This window comes from Narcine bancroftii, chromosome 4, assembly GCF_036971445.1.
Source record: "Narcine bancroftii isolate sNarBan1 chromosome 4, sNarBan1.hap1, whole genome shotgun sequence".
NCBI lineage: Eukaryota > Metazoa > Chordata > Chondrichthyes > Torpediniformes > Narcinidae > Narcine > Narcine bancroftii.
The window spans coordinates 279,152,449-279,169,212 of record NC_091472.1 but is presented as its reverse complement, the minus strand read 5'-3'; the positions used below and the strand labels follow the sequence as shown (position 1 = coordinate 279,169,212).

Below are 16,764 nucleotides of genomic sequence, written 5' to 3'. Positions count from 1 at the left end.
GAGAATGATGATATTGAAAGCTGAACTTTAATTAATGAAAAGTAGCCAGATGTACACGTTGTTGTTACCTAGATGATCCAGGGCCGAGTGGTGAGCAAGTGAAATGCATTTGCTGTGGAAGAATTGTGAAAGAAGGCAAATTGCAGAGGGTCCAGGTTTTTACTTAGGTATGAATTAATTCAGGCTATGACCAACATCCAAAGATGTGAGTGCTACTGGATGATAGTCATTGAGGCAGCTCACTCTACTCTTTTTAGACTATGTTATGATTGATGTCCTTTTGCAGTAGCTGTGAACCTCTGACTGCAGCAGTGAGAGAGAGGCTGAAAATGTCCGTGAACACTCCAGCTAGTTGTTTGGCACAGATTTTCTGTACACTGCCAGGTGTAGGACCTGATGCCTTGTGAGGGTTCACTCTCTTGAAAGATCTCCTGGCATTGGCCTCAGAGATAGATATCACAGGTTTCCAGCTTCTGCAGAGATTCTCATTGGTACAATTGAATTCTCCTTTTCAAAGTGAGCATAAAAGGTGTTCAGCTCATTGAGGAGTGAAGACCATTTATGATGTTCAGCTTTGTCTTGTAGGATGTAAGTCCTGCCATAGCTGGTGAGTATCTAACTTTGTTTCTCACTTCACTTGGAATTGCTGTTAACATAGCCTTCTGTAAGTAGTACTTGGACTTGCTATAGAGATCTGGATTACTTGTTTTAAACACCATCATCCTAGCCCTCAGCAGGTTGATTTGTCCATGGCTTTTGGTTGGGGTACTCATGGTATGTGTGAATAGGCACTCACTCATCTACACAGGACCTGATGAAGTTGGTGACAGCTGTGGCAAGTTTGAAGATAAGTCCTTGAATACCAATTCAAAGCTGTCCTGCAGGCACTCTTCTGCCTCTCTACCATACTTTCACCATTTTCACCACTGATTTTGTCGTCTTCAGTCTCTGTATGCCAGGAGTAGAAGTACAGCCAGGTGACCAGACTTACTGGAGAGTGGGCGTTGGAAGGCTTGGTAATTGTTCATGATGGTGGTGTGGCATGATCAAGTATGTTGGCTCCTCTGGTTGTGCAGGTAATATATTGGTGATAGTTTGTCAGATACTTTTTCAGATAGGCCTGGTTCAAGTCCCCTATAATGATTGGGAAGGCATCAGGGTGTGCTGTCTCTTTGATGCTGATTACAGTGTTCAGCTCCTCCAGTGCCAGCCTGATGTTAGCCTGGGGTGGAATGTACACAGTGACTAGGATGATGTTGGTGACCTCCCTTGGCAGATAGAATGGATGACGCTTGATTGCCAGATATTGCAGGTCAGGAGAACAGGACTGGGACATGATTGTCATGTCTCTGCACCACCATGAATTGGTAATGAAGCAAACACTGCTCCCTCTGCCTTCGCATGACACCGGTTTCCACTTTGCATGAAAATGAAGCCCTTGGGCTGTTGTGCCGTGTCCAGAAGGCTCTCATTCAGCATGTTTCAATGAAGTACATCACACAGCAATTCCTGATGTTCCTCTGCTGCTGTAGTTTAACCCTGAGTTCATCCAGTTTATTTTCTAAAGACCGTTCGTTAGCCAGGATGATGGTAGGGAGAGGAGGCCTCAGGGTCCAGCATCTTAGTTTAACCTTAGCCCCCCCCCCCCCACCCCACTCTGTGTATGCATAGTCGAGTCTTCCCTTAAGGGCTTGGGTGCCAAATGCCTGAATCGCCTGTGGTCCACCGGAGTTTTCCATTTCTGACAATCTCTTAAGTCTTCCAACGTTCTTAATACATCATTATTTACAGATATGTTGGTTGCTGTGGGTGTGGGTTTGAGCTGTAGTAGTCTCAACAGGAATATCTGATGATTCCCGCTAGAGTGCACACGAAGAGTCACCACTATAAGATGCCTTATTTTTTTTATTATTTATTTTTCTATTAGCTGATTCACTTGCATGAATATGAGTCATCTTAAATAAGGAACAGGAAAACTTGGAGGCCTATAAAATTTTTTCATTGCCTCTTTTGTTCAGGTTTGATGGTAAGATGTTTTATAAAGTGGTGTTATTGTTATACCCTCCTTTTTGATTTTAAGCCTCATCGAGGAAATTTTCTCTTAGATTAGTCAATGACATTTAACAATATTGAATAAAGAGGAACATAAATGTGCTTTATTTCAGTGTCTAGGCCAGTGGATCACAATCTCTGCATAGAGCCAACACCAGTCACTTCACAGCTTTGCAACGTTGCCTGTACGACTGAATGCTTAGCTTCAGCTTGGTCTTCGTGGAGATCCTGCATGCCTGAGAACTGCCAAGATCCTCAAAAAAATAGAGGTATTTATTTTTTACTTTAACTCTCCTTATTTCCATGATAAAGTTTTTATTTGACTATTTTGATGTTAAGTATTATGCCTATGTCAAATTTTAAGTTCTATTTTATGACCAATGCTTTCAGCCTCATCCTGTCACAATGGTCTGAAGATGTACTATAAATAATAAATTAGAACTGTTCATATTTGTTTCACTTTCAGCATTTCTTTACTTTCTCATATCTTCCTAAATTTTTCTGGATTTAGTTTGTTTTTTCATTGCTTTAGCAAAGCTACATTTCTGGCTCGTGTGTCACTTAACATCTGTCACGCTCTGTGAATGATGTGCACATTAACCAGCTGCAATTCAGAAAGTCTTTATACAGTTCCAAAATAATTATCAGCAAATCAACAGACCAAAGCAGCATTTACAAAATGAAACTAGATGCTTAATTGAACCTTGGGGATTTGTTATGCTCCTTCCTGGAAAGACAAAAGGGTGTTAACAATATGAATTAGAGTCATGGAATGCAATGCAAGTTATTTTGTTTAAACATCTATAATTCAGATTATTAAAATGTTTATGAATCAACATTTATTTCAAAGTTCCAAGAGTCTATGCTTTGTAATCCTGTTCTTTCTCTGATATTCATGTTCCTGGTGACCTTCCTTCATATCATTTTTTGCCCTGATACTTCAAAATTCTGATCCTTGCATTTCTGTTCCTTGATTGACTTTGCTCTCTGCTTACTGGAACCTTCACTAGTCCAACAACGTATGGTATCCTGTAACTTGCATCATGCTTTTATTAAATCCTTCACCATTATTGGTTGTCATGTTCAGGTCTGTTGTTGGGGCATTCTCTCGTTAATCTCATCTGTTTTTGCATCTATCTTATTGCCTTACTTAATACATATCTATTTTGGATTAATAGCAGTTTTAAATCTTGAAGCCTTATTGTATGCCTTCTGTGCTACATTAATGAAAGGCAAGCAAAATCCCATCACAAAAAAAGATACCAGTTTCATTACATGTTGTTCAGATAGTTGATTACTGGATGAATTTGGATTATTGTTGTAATGTGAGCTGTTTATAAAGTGAGGCTGGGAGGGGTTTTACTTCCTATGTGCCTTGCTTCTAGCTTGGAGACTATGCTGTGTGTTGCAGAGGGGAAAAAAAAGGGGTTAGTTTTTGTTGTTCTAGATAAAGTTGTCCTTTGAGCTTGAAGTTGTCAAATGGTTCTTTTTTTAAAGTAGAAGTTACCACGTATTTTTAGTGATGAGGTGGACTGGTTTTGTGTCAGTGTTGACCTGTTTAAACCAGAGCCATGTGTTTTGATAGCTATGTTTGGGATTATTAGTGAATTTGTGAAAGTGAATGAGGATTGGCCAGAGTATGAGGAAAGATTGGGACACTTTCTGTGCTAATGAAATTACTGAGGAGGCTAAGAAGTGCTCTATTCTCCTGTGTGTGTGTGTGGGTGAGGGGTGGTGGGGTTGGGGGGGTGGCAAAAACTTACAAATTGATAAGGAATTTAGCCACACTGTGGAAACCAGGGGAAATTCCATTTGATGAACTGGTCAATCTTGAGGGGAACCACTACAATCTGAAACCTTCTGTGATAATCCAATGGTTTAAGTTTCACAGCCTTTTCAGGAAGCCAGCACAGACTGTGGCTGAGCTTTAGCAGCTATTGGAGGATTGTGATTTTGAGGCAGTATTGGATGATATGCTCTGTGATAGATTGGTATGTGCCATTAATAATGATGTTGCTTGTTGTGGGAAACCCCACTGCTGACTTTCTAGAAAGCCCAAGGCATGGAGATGGTGGCTAATAATCCCAATAATATCCAGAAAGGACACAGGGGAGGGAGCGATTGCAGTCAGTGGCAGTGTACCAAGTCAAGAGGGAGACTGGTATACAAACAAAGTGGGCAGAATGTTTTTGGTGTGGAGGGATGCACTATGCAAATGAGTGGAATTCAAAGACGCTGTCTGCTATGGTTGTGGCCAAAATGAACATTTAGTTAAGAAGTGCAGGAGTTCAAAGGGTAAGTTTAAGCCTGGGCAGAGGAAAGCGCAAAGCCACACACTACCGAGAAGAAGCAAATGAAGAGACAACATGTTCTTACAATATGTTTTGAGTGAAAACAGATGAGGAACCACCTGAACCATGTTCTGTTACAGTCACTGTCAGAGGAAAGGATTTTAAGTTGATTCAGGGGCCACAGCATCAGTCATCATGTCCTACAGGAAGACATGGGAGTTCAACCTGCCTCCCATCAGACCATCAAAGCTCAAATTCAGGAAGCCCACACCTCATTTAGAGTGCTATATGTGGATATTTTAGCTTGGGGTCAGAAGGCGGAAGCCAGGCTGGTGATGGTTAAAGGTAATGGGCCCAGTCTTTTGGGCTACAATCGGCTTTCCAAAATCTGGCTCAACTGACATGAAATTAAGTCGGCACACATGGAGGAGGACATTCTGCAGAGGTACAGTGACATTTTCCAGGATGAGCTGGGCACATCGAAGGACATGACAGTGAAACCCAATGTTGACCCTGAGGCCACACCATGTTTTTTAAAGCCCAGGGCAGTGCCCTTCGCCATGAAATGTAAGGTGAGGAAGAGCTGAAACATTTACAGTGTTTGTGGGTATCATTGAGTCCATCCAGTTTTCAAGGTGGGCGGCTCCCATTGTTTCAGGTCTAAAGTCAGAAAAAATGGTGATGATATGTGGGGTCTTATAAGCTTATGGAGTATCAGGTCTCTAAACAGGAGGAGTACCCATTGCCACAGGGTGGGGGGGGGAGATGATCTGTTTATGACCCTGTCAGTGGGTAAGCTATTCATAAAGCTGGATATGAGCCACACTTACCAACAGCTGTTGCTCGATGAGGATTCAAAGGAGTACGTCACAATTAAAACACATAAAAGATTATGTTTGGGGTGTTTGGGGTGGTGTCCTGTCCTGCCATTTTCTAAAGGACATTGGACATCCTGCTGGAGGGGATTCTGAATGAAGCGGTGTATCATGATGATATTTTGATCAGTAGGGGGCTAGGGAGGTGGAACATCTGGCTTACTTGGAACAGGTGTGAAGAGGTTCTGTTTTGTCTCTGTGTTACTTGGGAGGCTTCTTAAATAACTTAGAGATGCAAGATTCAGATAACAGAAGAGACTTTACTTACTGATGTTTTCCACCACCTCAGGAAACTGTTCACACTCACTCATAGATGTATACATAAGCCCCACAGTGGTGGACTAAAGTTACTACCATGAGAAGGGTGTATTCTTGCGTGGTTACAAAATAATTCACATTATTCTGACTACATGACATCCCTCCTTCTCAAGATAAAAGAACATATAGTGTTCTTTACCATTTTCTTTCCAGGGCAACTTTAGTAACTGAATTTGTACACTAGTTTATTTACACAACTATTTTTAAATAGTTATCGATATCACATTGGTTGCTTCGCCATCTTATGATTTGGCTGCGACTGTTGGGCTCTGTGTTGCTGGTACACGTGTAGGTGATGTAGCTTGTTGTGCTTCACCTGACAACTGCTTGTTGATGTTTTGGTATTAGTGGTTGTGGTCACTTCATTTGATACTTCTCTTGATATTGGCGTAGCAGGCTTTGCTGGTTTTAAAGCTTTCTGCTTCATCATATCTTGTGTCAGCTGGATGTGAATTTGCTCTCCCTGAGTTGATTGCCAGAGTCTGTCTTGACAATGTATGATGGTGGTGTCTTAGCTTCTCTGATGGCCTTTGCTGGGGTCCATGTTTTCAACATCGGCTCTTGAAGATGCACATGCTGCCCTCTGAAGAGTTCTGGCAATGTTGGTGTATGTTATATTGCTGGTGTCCTTCTTCTTGCATCTCAGCCAGTCTCCTACTGGTTTCCTCCTGGTCTTCTGAAGGGTGTATTTTGCTTGGAAGAGTTGTTTTATATCTCCTGCCATTTAGAAGTTCTGCCGGGAACTTCATGTCAGCCTTTAAAGGTGCTACTCGTAATGATAGAAGATCTAGTGATGGCTCTTCTTCTGTTTCGTGACATTTAACTAGTGTGCATTTCACAGTTTGCACTTGTCTTTCAGTGAACCCATGACCTTTGGGGTAGTATAGGGAGATGTAGTGATAACAAACCCATACTCTCCAGTCAGCTTTCTGAAATCTTGTGATGTGAATTGTGTTCCATTATCACATATTACTTGCTCGGGTATTCCTTGTTCAGCAAAGAGTGCTCTAATTTCTGAGGTGATAATTGAAGCTCTCAGGTCTTTCACCCTTTTGACGAATGAAAACTTAGAGTAGTTACAGGCTACAATAGACAATAGACAATAGGAGCTGGAGTAGGCCCTTCGGCCCATTGAGCCAGCACCGCCATTTTACAGATCATGGCTGATCACTACCATCAGTACCCCTTTCCAGCCTTATCCCCATAACCCTTAACTGCTTTGCCCACTAGAGTCTTATCTAACTCTCTTTTGAACATAATCAGCGAATCTGCCTCTACCACCCTCTGTGGCAGAGCATTCCACAGATTCACACTTCTCTGGGTAAAAAAATGCTTTCTCATCTCCGTCCTAAAGGCCCTACCCTGTATTCTTAAACTATGCCCTTTAGTCCTCGTCTCCCCCATCATTGGAAACAAGTATTCCGACTTCACCCTGTCTATCCCCCTGATAATTTTGTATACCTCAATCATGTCCCCCCTAAACTCCATCGGATACAAGTCCAGTTTTTCTAGCCTTTCAGCATATGTCAACCCCGCCATCCCTGGAACTAACCTTGTAAATCTGCGCTGCACACCCTCTATAGCTAGTATGTCCTTCCTCAAAATTGGAGACCAGAACTGGACGCAATACTCCAGGTAGGGTCTCACCAGGATCCTGTACAACTGCAGAAGGGCGTCTCTGTTCCTATACTCCAATACTATTAAATACCACTCTTGATTCTTGGTAATCAAGTCTGCTCCCACTAGCAGGTACTTCTGTGGAAATCATTTCCTCTTTTTGTCGTGTGTTTCTGTACTTTTGGCATATTTGACATGTTGCCACCATATTTTCAATGTTTTTGTATATACCAGTCCAGTACAAGGCTGACTTCTCTCTGAGTTTGCATTTCTCCATTCCCATGTGTCCTTTATATATTTTCTGGAGAATCTCTTTCTGCTCTGGATCAGTTTCCCCCACCTCTGTAAGTCCCAGCTATTAAATAGTCAAGGCCTCACTCCCCTGTCCAGAGAAGTATATAACTGACCTTCTCTGCTGTTGCATTTTTAATTAGTTTTTGAATGCTAAATTGCACTTCTGCTGAAGCTTATATAATGAATCAACAATGTCTTCAGCCTCCCAGTCAATCATTGCAATTGAAACACAGTAAATTGTGTGTTCCTGGTACTAAATGTGAACCATCTGGGATGCAAGATCACAGCTGAGGGGCTCTGCCCAGTGGAGGACAAAATGAAAGATATCAGGGAGGCCTAAACCCCAAAGGGAGTCATAGAAATTGGATCATTTTTGGGCATGGAGAATTATTATGACATGTTTCTTCCTGACCTCTTAAGTGTTTGGACTATTACCAGCCCAGAGGACCCCAAAATCCAGCAGCAATAGATAGTCACTAAGATAAATGGTTACTTAAACAAAAGTTGCTTCTAATTATTTTTAAACATAAAAACAGAATCGCACTTTAACTTATCACTATTGACTTAACTAACCTAACTTAGCCCACTTCTAATTCTAAGCGCATGTGTATGTAATGTGTGGAGGAATTCAGAAAAGTTATTTGATTCACAGTCAGATCTCACTTCTCATTCATCCAAGTTCACTGGTTGCAGGTAATTCTTATACTGTGCACAGAATTTAACATTTATGAAGTTCACCAGGCTTTGGTACTTGAAAGGTAAATGGTTACCACTCAGGAAGGTTCTTGTCAGTTTTCAGAGAGAGATTTTTTCCCAGGACAACCACAACTGATTTCTTTATAATCAGTCACTTCAGTGTCTTGCTGATGAAACTTTTCCCCTCAGGGTTCTCCAGATGATAACCTCTTTCTTTCAGGTCACCACAGAGTTCCTTTTTGTTTCCCTTATTTCAAGTGAAACATTAGACAGTCAGTCCTCTCTTCTTGCATGAACCACAAGGGCTTTGACCTTGCTGAACTAAGCACTCACAACCCATCTTCCAAAATGGGGTTTTCCACAAGCTTACCAGCTTGTCCTGTTCCTGTCCCAGTTGCTGCTGCTGACTGTATAACTGCAGAACTGATCTCTCTCTCTCTGTTTCTCTCACTGAGACCAAGCCTGTTTGCAAAACCACATGACCCTCTAAAAACAGCAAGTTCCTCTCCAGACAATCTATGGCTCCGACAAGCTCTTTCATCTGTTGCCTTTTTGCAAACAACAATCCATTAATGAAGTCTCTTGGGCACTCTCCAAAGCTTTTACAAAAGCTCTGGGGCTGACATGTCTAGTATGAGTAGTGCCCCAGTATTTCAAATAAAATCTGTTTTAAAGTGTTTATATGTGACCCACACCAATCCCAAAAACTTATCTATATTCTGACACAGGCCCCACTGTAAAAGCTGTTGCACAATAGCACCAAGTGGCAGTGGAGTGAAGAGCAGGAGGAAGTTTTCAATGATGTGAAAGAACTCATCCACTCAGCAAAGCTGGTGGTTCACTATAACCCAGATTAGGAGATCATCCTTTCATGTGATGCTTCACCCTATGGAGTAGGGGCAGTTCTCTCACATGTAATGGAGGACTGTTCAGAGAAGCCTATTGGATTTTCTTCATGTACCCTAATGACTGCTGAGAAGAGATATTCAAAGCTAGACAAAGAAGGTCTGGCCATTGTTTTTATGGTCAAACATTTTCGTCAGTACCTCTATAGATGTGCATTCACAATTTATATGGATCATAAACCACTGATGAGCCTGTTCAGTGAGACCAAGTGCGTTCCAGCACCAGCCTTAGCTAGGATACAGCATTAGGGTCTCACATTGTCAGCCTACCAGTACACTATTGTGTACAGAGCAGGTTGGGATAATGCAAATGCTGATGTACTGACTCGTCTTTCTTTTCCTGAGACACTGGCTACTGCATATGTGCCTCCAGATATGGTGTTTTCATTGGAGAAGCTGTCAGGGACACCTGAAAAGATAAGTGACCCAGTTCTTGTCTCAAGTCAAGACTTTCCTTTTATAAGGATGATCTAGTATTGTGGAAGGAGAGGAACTGAATCTTTATGCCAACATAAAACAGAATTGAGTCTGCAGGATGGCTCCATTTTCTGTGGGGTGGGGGGGGAGCTCATCGTGCCTCCCCTCGACCATTCAAAGATTGTGGGGAAGTTCATGAGACTCATCTAGGCATGTCTCAAATGAAAAGTGTTGTAAGATCCTGGAACAGGATCTGGAAAACAAGATAAAATCATGGACACAATGTCAGATCAATTAGAAAATGCCACCAGCAGCTCCTTTGCACACATGGGTGAGGCCAGGCTGCCCCTGGTCTAGGCTACATTTGGACTTTGCTGGCCCTTTTATGGGGCAGATATTTCTAGTAATGGTGGATGCACTTTCCAAATGGGTAGAAGCTCACATCATGGGCAACATTACAGCCTACTCAACCACAGACAAACTCAGACAAATGTTTGCAGTCCAGGGTTTGCCTGACACTCTGGTCACTGATAATGGCTAATGTTTACCAGTAGAAGTTCAGTGAGTTCTTACAGCAGAATTATGTTCATCACATTCGGATGGCCCCTTTCCACCCAGCCTCAAATGGTTTGGCTGAGTGGGCTGTTCAGACAGTGAAGGAAGGCGGGGGATTCTCTTAGCACCAGGCTTTCACATTTCTTGTTTAAATACTGCCTTGCACCACAGACTACAACTGCACAGACTCCAGCGGAGATGCTGATAGGGCAGAGGCCCAAGTCAAGATTGGACCTGCTGTGCCCGGACATGAAGGCAAGAGTGGAGAGAAAACAGGAAAAGCAGAAGGAAGGACATGATCAACATGCGCAAGAAAGACTATCTTTATGTGGGAAACAATCAACAATGGCTGCCCGGGGTTTATTCTTAAGCAGAGTGGCCCTATATCCTATGTTGTTAAGCTGACTGATGGACATGTTTTCTGTAGATATCAGGACCATGTGCTCTTATGTCATGATACATACTCAGAGGCAGACAGTTCCACGGAGTTTCCAATGGTGAGACAGAGTACTGTGGAAGTGTTCCCAGAGAAAGAGATGCTGGGAGAGGAGTCTGAGTCCCCTGAAGAGGATGGACATCCTCACAGGGACTCACAGATCCATCTTATGCCCCCAACACCAGATCTGCCAAAACACCTTTGTCAGTTGTGCCTGCTGGGTCATCGGTAGTAGTGTGCAGATCATAGTGCACTCGCAATCCTCTTGACAGATTAAATCTTTGATTGGATAGTTTATAGTAGACTGAATATGGAATTTGCCATGTTTTCACATTATTAAATTGTTGCTGAGATGTTATAATAAGTTTTAGGGGCTTGCAAGCTAATGACACCCATTGTTCTTTTAATTTTGGGGCATGTTGGATTTTAAGTGGGGGGAGAAGCTTGGTAAATTTGAGCTGTTTTTAAAGTGAAGCTGGGAGGAGTTTACTTCCTGTTGGTCTTCTTTATTGCCTGTGTGCCTTGTTTATAGCTTGGAGGCTATGCTGTGTATTGCAGGGGAAAAACAACAGAGAAACAAGACAAGCCTCTGTGTGTGCTGTTCCAGATAAAGTTGTTCTTTTAAGCTTGAAGTTGTCAAGTGGTTCTTTTTCAAAGTAGAAGTTACCAAAATTATGATTACATGTTCTTACAAAAAATAGGGAAAAGTGCAAGTTCTGTTTCACCTAGAATGCACATGATCACAAATGTCAAGATGAACAGATAACTTGGGGACAGGAGGAGTTGGCCTCTTGAGGGAATTAAATTGGCCATTTACCAGGATGATGGCTGATCTGAATGTCACCTGAATGCTACATTTCCATCTCCTCACAGTTGCCTTCCAACTTCTTGTTTATCGATAATCTATCTACCTTTGGCTTAAAAGTATTCAGACTCTACTTCGATTACCCTTTGAGAAAAAGAGTTTCAAAGAATCACTATCCTCAAGAAGAATTTAAAAAAAAATCACCTGCAGTCTGTTTTAACTGGCTAACCCCATATTTTTAAAATTATAAAACCAGATTCTAGATTTTTCCACAAGATGAATCCAATCTGCATCCACACTGTCAAGACCTTTAAGGGTGTTAAATGTATCAATCTAGTTTACTCTCCTATTTTCTAAACTCCAGCGGATACAAGCTTAGCTTTTACTTATAAGACAACTAACTCATTTCAGGCATTAAGCTTGTAAACTTTGAAACTGTTTCTAATGCATTAACTTCCTTTCTTAAATAAGGCCAATACTGCAAAAATAGTAACAGTAATCTCTCTAAAATCTCACTAAAACTGTATGTAATGGAAGCAAAAACTCTCTACATTTGTATTCATTTCTTCCAGCAAGAAATATACTTAATTTTCCTCCATATTCTGTCTTCTTTAAATTGTGTATGAGGACACCTAATACCTTCTGTATCTCAGAGCTTTGACAGCTCATCATCCTGATGACATGCTTCTTTTATGTTCAGATAGGATGAACAATTTCACAGTTGACTCCATTTGCCAGATCTTTTCCCTCATGACTAAACGATCCACAGTGAAACCCCAGTTTAACACGTCCCAATTTAATGCAAATTTTGATATGACATGAGGAGCCATTGGACTTGGGCATTGGGCTTCCGGCAGGAGCATGGACCTCAGGAAAGACACGGCATTTCCAAACACAGACGCACACAGATTTATACTCGTGCTACAATACTTCAGACACAAGAACTGGATTATAATGGTTTACTAAAAATTAATTTGTGTTTCAGTTTCAACTGTAAGAACAACTATTTATTGAAAACCTGATTTAGTGCAACTCTGCTTTCTTTGCGATGAGATTTTATGGACTTCAGTGATTGAGTTATAACGGGGCCACCTTCTACTTCCCTTTGTAGCCTCCTTAGGTCTTTTTTGGCAGTTCATATTTTCCTATCTGTCTTTGTGTCATCTTCAAATTTAGTATCTACAAATGAAGAACAAACATTCATGAAGTTGAGAGTAATCAGCTTAAGACAACTATAGGAACTCCACTTTGCAACTTTTGAATCAAATGATATTTTTATGTCCTCTCGAAACAAGGCTGCTTCAGCCATTGAGTGGAATTAGCGGAACAATGATTTGAGGGTTTGGGAGCAAAATTAGCAACAAGGGTCATGATATAGGAACATTTTAAGTTAGTGAACAAATGTCAGAGGATGATGGAATATTTACTGCCACATGAAGTAATTTGGGAGAAATTTAGATATAAGTAAAGTATTTCTGTGAGTCAATATATTTACTGACCAGGTATTTGAGAGTGTGTAGTCAAGTGACTTGAAGGTCCCAAAGCAATGACACATAATAAGCCGATATTTTCACATTCTAACTTTTGCAAATATTAAAAAAAGGCAGCAAAGTTTGAAAGATAGTAAATTTTCTTATCTTTCAAAACCACAAATGATGTGAAACTGGAGAATAGGCAGATCATAATGGTCAACAAGACAAAAGTCAAATGCTTAAGATCGGAGTTGGAGGGAAAGTGAGGAAAGCTTTTTTGATGGGTGAGACAAGACATCACAGTCAGAAGGTTGTGATGCTTTGTCAAGCAGAAAAGCAGGCACAAAACGTAAGGACTGTTCAACAGGATTTATTCCACATAAACTTCCACAGTGCTGGCTGTGAGAGTGGCTGTGCTGGCTCTGAGACTAACCTTGAGGGGCCAGATGTAGCTTATATTCCCAAAGGGTGATTGGCAGCTGACCGGGTGGGGCTTGGTCCATTCAGGTTGGCTGATTGATAGCCGGCCAGGTGTTGCCTTGTCCTCCAGTGCTCTTCTACAGGTATACAGGTTTCCCCCTGCAGTAGGCTAGTGGTGTATTACCACATTCAAACCCCTTCTTTAAAATTGTCCCGGGGTGGGGGGGGGGGGGAATGTTACATTCCATGTTCTACAAAGCTCCAAACAAATGTACATTATTTAAAAGTTTAGACGGTCCAGTGGCCATCAGAGTCTTTGCAACAGTCACAGGGTTGACTCCTGGTCAAAGGTTGGCAAGGGGGAAGGCAGGGGCCGGAGCGGCTGCCGTGGTGCAGCGTGGTGCAGCATGGAGGAGTGGCTGGGTGGCCAGAGTTGAAGTGTGTGTGAGGTGTTGGATGGGTGGGGGGGGCAGGTTCATCCCTCACGGTTGGAGTGAGTCTGGGGTGCCCACGGTGGGGAAGGCACAGCAGGCTGGCGTGGCCTTGGGTGTCCCACAGTTGTCCAGGGTTAGGGGAATGTATTGGGCCGGCGTGGTCCAGGGATGAAGGATGCTGTTGTGCTCTGGTCGGTGCTCCTGCTGGTGCCAGGTCCCTGGATGAGATGGTGTCCTCCCTGCTGCTGCTGAACCTAAAGCAGGCATAGTTATGTTTTGCGTGTAGGAGGAACATCTGCTCGACAAGGGGTTCGGCCCTGTGGGCCCGCACATGCCTATGCAGGAGCACCAATCCTGGGGATGTGAGCCATGCTGGGTTGAGATTCCCGTCGCCGATTTCCTGGGGAACGAAAACAGGCGTTCGTGAGGGGTCTCGTTGGTAGCCGTGCACAAGAGTGACCTGATGGCATGGAGTGCTTCGGGGAGGGTGTCCTGCTAGTACTCTACAGACCACCCCTTAGACAAGGACCAGAAGGACTTCCTTCCAGATTACCCTGTTTTCGTGCTCCACCTGTTCATTACCTTTTGGGTTGTAACTAGTCATGCATCTAGTCGCTATGCCCCTTGCTGTCAGGTACTGGTGCAGTTCCTCACTTATGAAGCTAGACCTCCTGCCACTGTGGATGAACATGGGGTAGCCGAACATGGTGAAGATCTGCGTCAGTGCTCTGATGACGGTGGCCGTGGAGGTGTCTGGCCATGGGATGGCGAACGGGAAGTGGGAATACTCATCTATGGCTGTGAGGAAATAGACATTTTGATTCGTGGAAGGCAGGGGACCCTTGAAATCTATGTTGAGGTGTTCAAAGGGCCGAGTGGCCTTTAGGACGTGGGCCAGGGGCAGGCGGAGAAGCGGGGCTTGCATTCCGCACAGACCTGGCACACCTCAGTCATGGTCCTGACATCCTGACATCCCTGATGGTGTACGGGAGGTTTCAGGACTTGATAAAGTGGTATGAAGGGGTAATGCCCAGGTGGCAGAAGGACTCATGCAGGGCCTGCAGCTGGTTGTTGTGGAGCGACGCCCAGGTTCGGGAGAGGGCATCGGGGGAATCATTATACTTCTCCGGACAGTAAGTACTGGATGTCATAGCTGTACGTTGCCTGCTCGAGTCTCCAGCGCAATATCTTATCATTCTTGATCTTGCTTTTGTGAGTGGTGTTGAACATGAACGCCACTGCCTGCTGGTCAGTGAAGAGAATGAATCTCCTGCTAGCCAGCTAGTGGTGCCAGTGGCGGACCACTTCCATGATTCCCTGGGCCACCTTTTCAATGGCGGAGTACCCCAGCTCGGAACCGTAGAAGGTCCTGGAGAAGAAGGCGATGGGCACCCCTCCTAGTTAAGGGTAGCGACGAGGGCCACATCGGGGGCATTGCTCTCCACCAGGAAGGAGGAGTCCTCGTCCATGGCATGCAGCATGGCGTCTGCGATATCCTGCCTGATGCACGTGAAGGCTGCCTGCGCCTTGGGTGGGAGAGGAAAAGTTGTGGCCTAGGCCAGTAGATGGACCTTGTCCGAGAAGCCAGGAACCCACTGTGGGTAATAGAAGAAAAGGCCAAGGCACCTGCGGAAGGCCTTGAGCATGTGGGGAAGGGCCAGCTCCATTAATGGACGCATCCATTCTGGATCTGGGCCAATTACACTATACGCCACAATGTACCCCAGTATAGCGAGGTGGGTGGTGCTGAACACTCTTTTCTCTTTATTGTAAGTGAGGTTCAACTCGGCCGTCCGGAGAAATTTCTCCAGATTTGCATTGTGGTCCTGTTGGTCATGGCCGCAGATGGTGTCATTATCCAGATACGGGAAAGTCTCCTTTAGCTTGTGCCAGTCTACCATACTATCCATCTCCTGCTGGAAAAGGGAGACCCCGTTTGTGACCCCAAATGGAACTCAGTGGAACTGGTAGAGGCACCTGTCTGCCTCGAAGGTGGTGTAAGGCTTGTTCTGTGGGTGGATGGGGAGTTGGTGATAGGCAGACTTCAGGTCAATTGTGGAGAAGACCCGGTAGTGGGCTATCTCATTGACCATGTTGGTTATCCTCGGTAAGCGGTAGGCGTCAGTTGGGTGTACTGGTTGATGGTCTGGCTGTAATCCATGACCATCCTCTGCTTGCTGACTCCCTTGACCACCAGGACTTTGGCTCTCCATGGTCTGTTGCTGGGCTCTATGACAACTTTGCCAGAAGCTGCTGCATCTCTGCCCTGATGAAGTCTCTGTCTGGGGCGCAATAGCACCTACTTCTGGCGGCTATCGACGCAGTCTGGCATGAGGTTTGAGAAGAGAGCAGGTGGGGCGATGCACAGCGTGGAGAGGCTGGTTGGATGGCACGCTGTAGAGCATGAATGGAGGTAGGGGCCCCCCGAAGGCGAGAGTGGCGCTCTGCAGGTGACATTGGAAGTCTAAGCCCAGGAGGACTGGGGCACAGAGTTTGGGCAAGACCAGGAGCTTGAACCCGGTGTATGTCTCCCCCCGCCACAGTCAGATCGGCAGAGCAGTGCCCGAGGGTATTAATAGTTTGGTCCTGGACAGCAAAGGCGATAGAGAAGGTTGTGGGGTGGATTTTGAGTTTTAGGGAGCGGTCCACACACAGATGAATAAAGCTCTTGGTGCTGCCACTGTCTACTAGGCAGCTTGTTATCTTCTCATTGATTTTGACATCCATCATGGAGCACCAGAGGCTGTGAGGGATGTCTCTGTTCAGTGTCGAGGCCACTAGGACCATCTCGGGGTCTGAGTCGTCATTTCTAATGGCGGGGGAGAGTTGCGGCCGGCAGTATCCTCTGCAGGTGTGGGGTGCATTGCGAGAGGTGAGTGTTGGCTGGTGGTGCTCTCCGTAGGTGTGGGTGGCGATCAGTGACAACCAAAGCCATGGTATACGTCAATAGTGTGGCCTGGTCAGCGCCCATATTGAACACGTTGTCATCGTCATTGGTGCTGTGCTCATTGTAGGCCTGGGAGGACCTGGGTGGCTGTGGCGCCTGTGTCTGCCCGGTACAAGATGGCAGTGCCACATGAGGGTGTGTGGTGGTGGACTGGCTGGCCTTCCCCCCCAGCTGCGCTGGTAGCGTCGGAGGAAGTGATGTCACACCATTGGCCGTTGGTGCTGGTGATG

General features: G+C 44.4%; 1 protein-coding gene across 4 annotated transcripts in view; it reads left to right on the top strand.

The window, feature by feature from the left end:
- Positions 1-16,764, top strand: part of thsd7ba (thrombospondin, type I, domain containing 7Ba) — a 1,034,072-nt gene that overhangs the window by 532,696 nt on the left and 484,612 nt on the right. For all 4 annotated transcript variants that reach the window (XM_069935130.1, XM_069935128.1, XM_069935129.1 and 1 more), the window contains one exon: positions 2,166-2,321. In XM_069935130.1, coding sequence (XP_069791231.1) covers positions 2,166-2,321 — 156 coding nt within the window. The remainder of the gene's footprint in view (positions 1-2,165; positions 2,322-16,764) is intronic.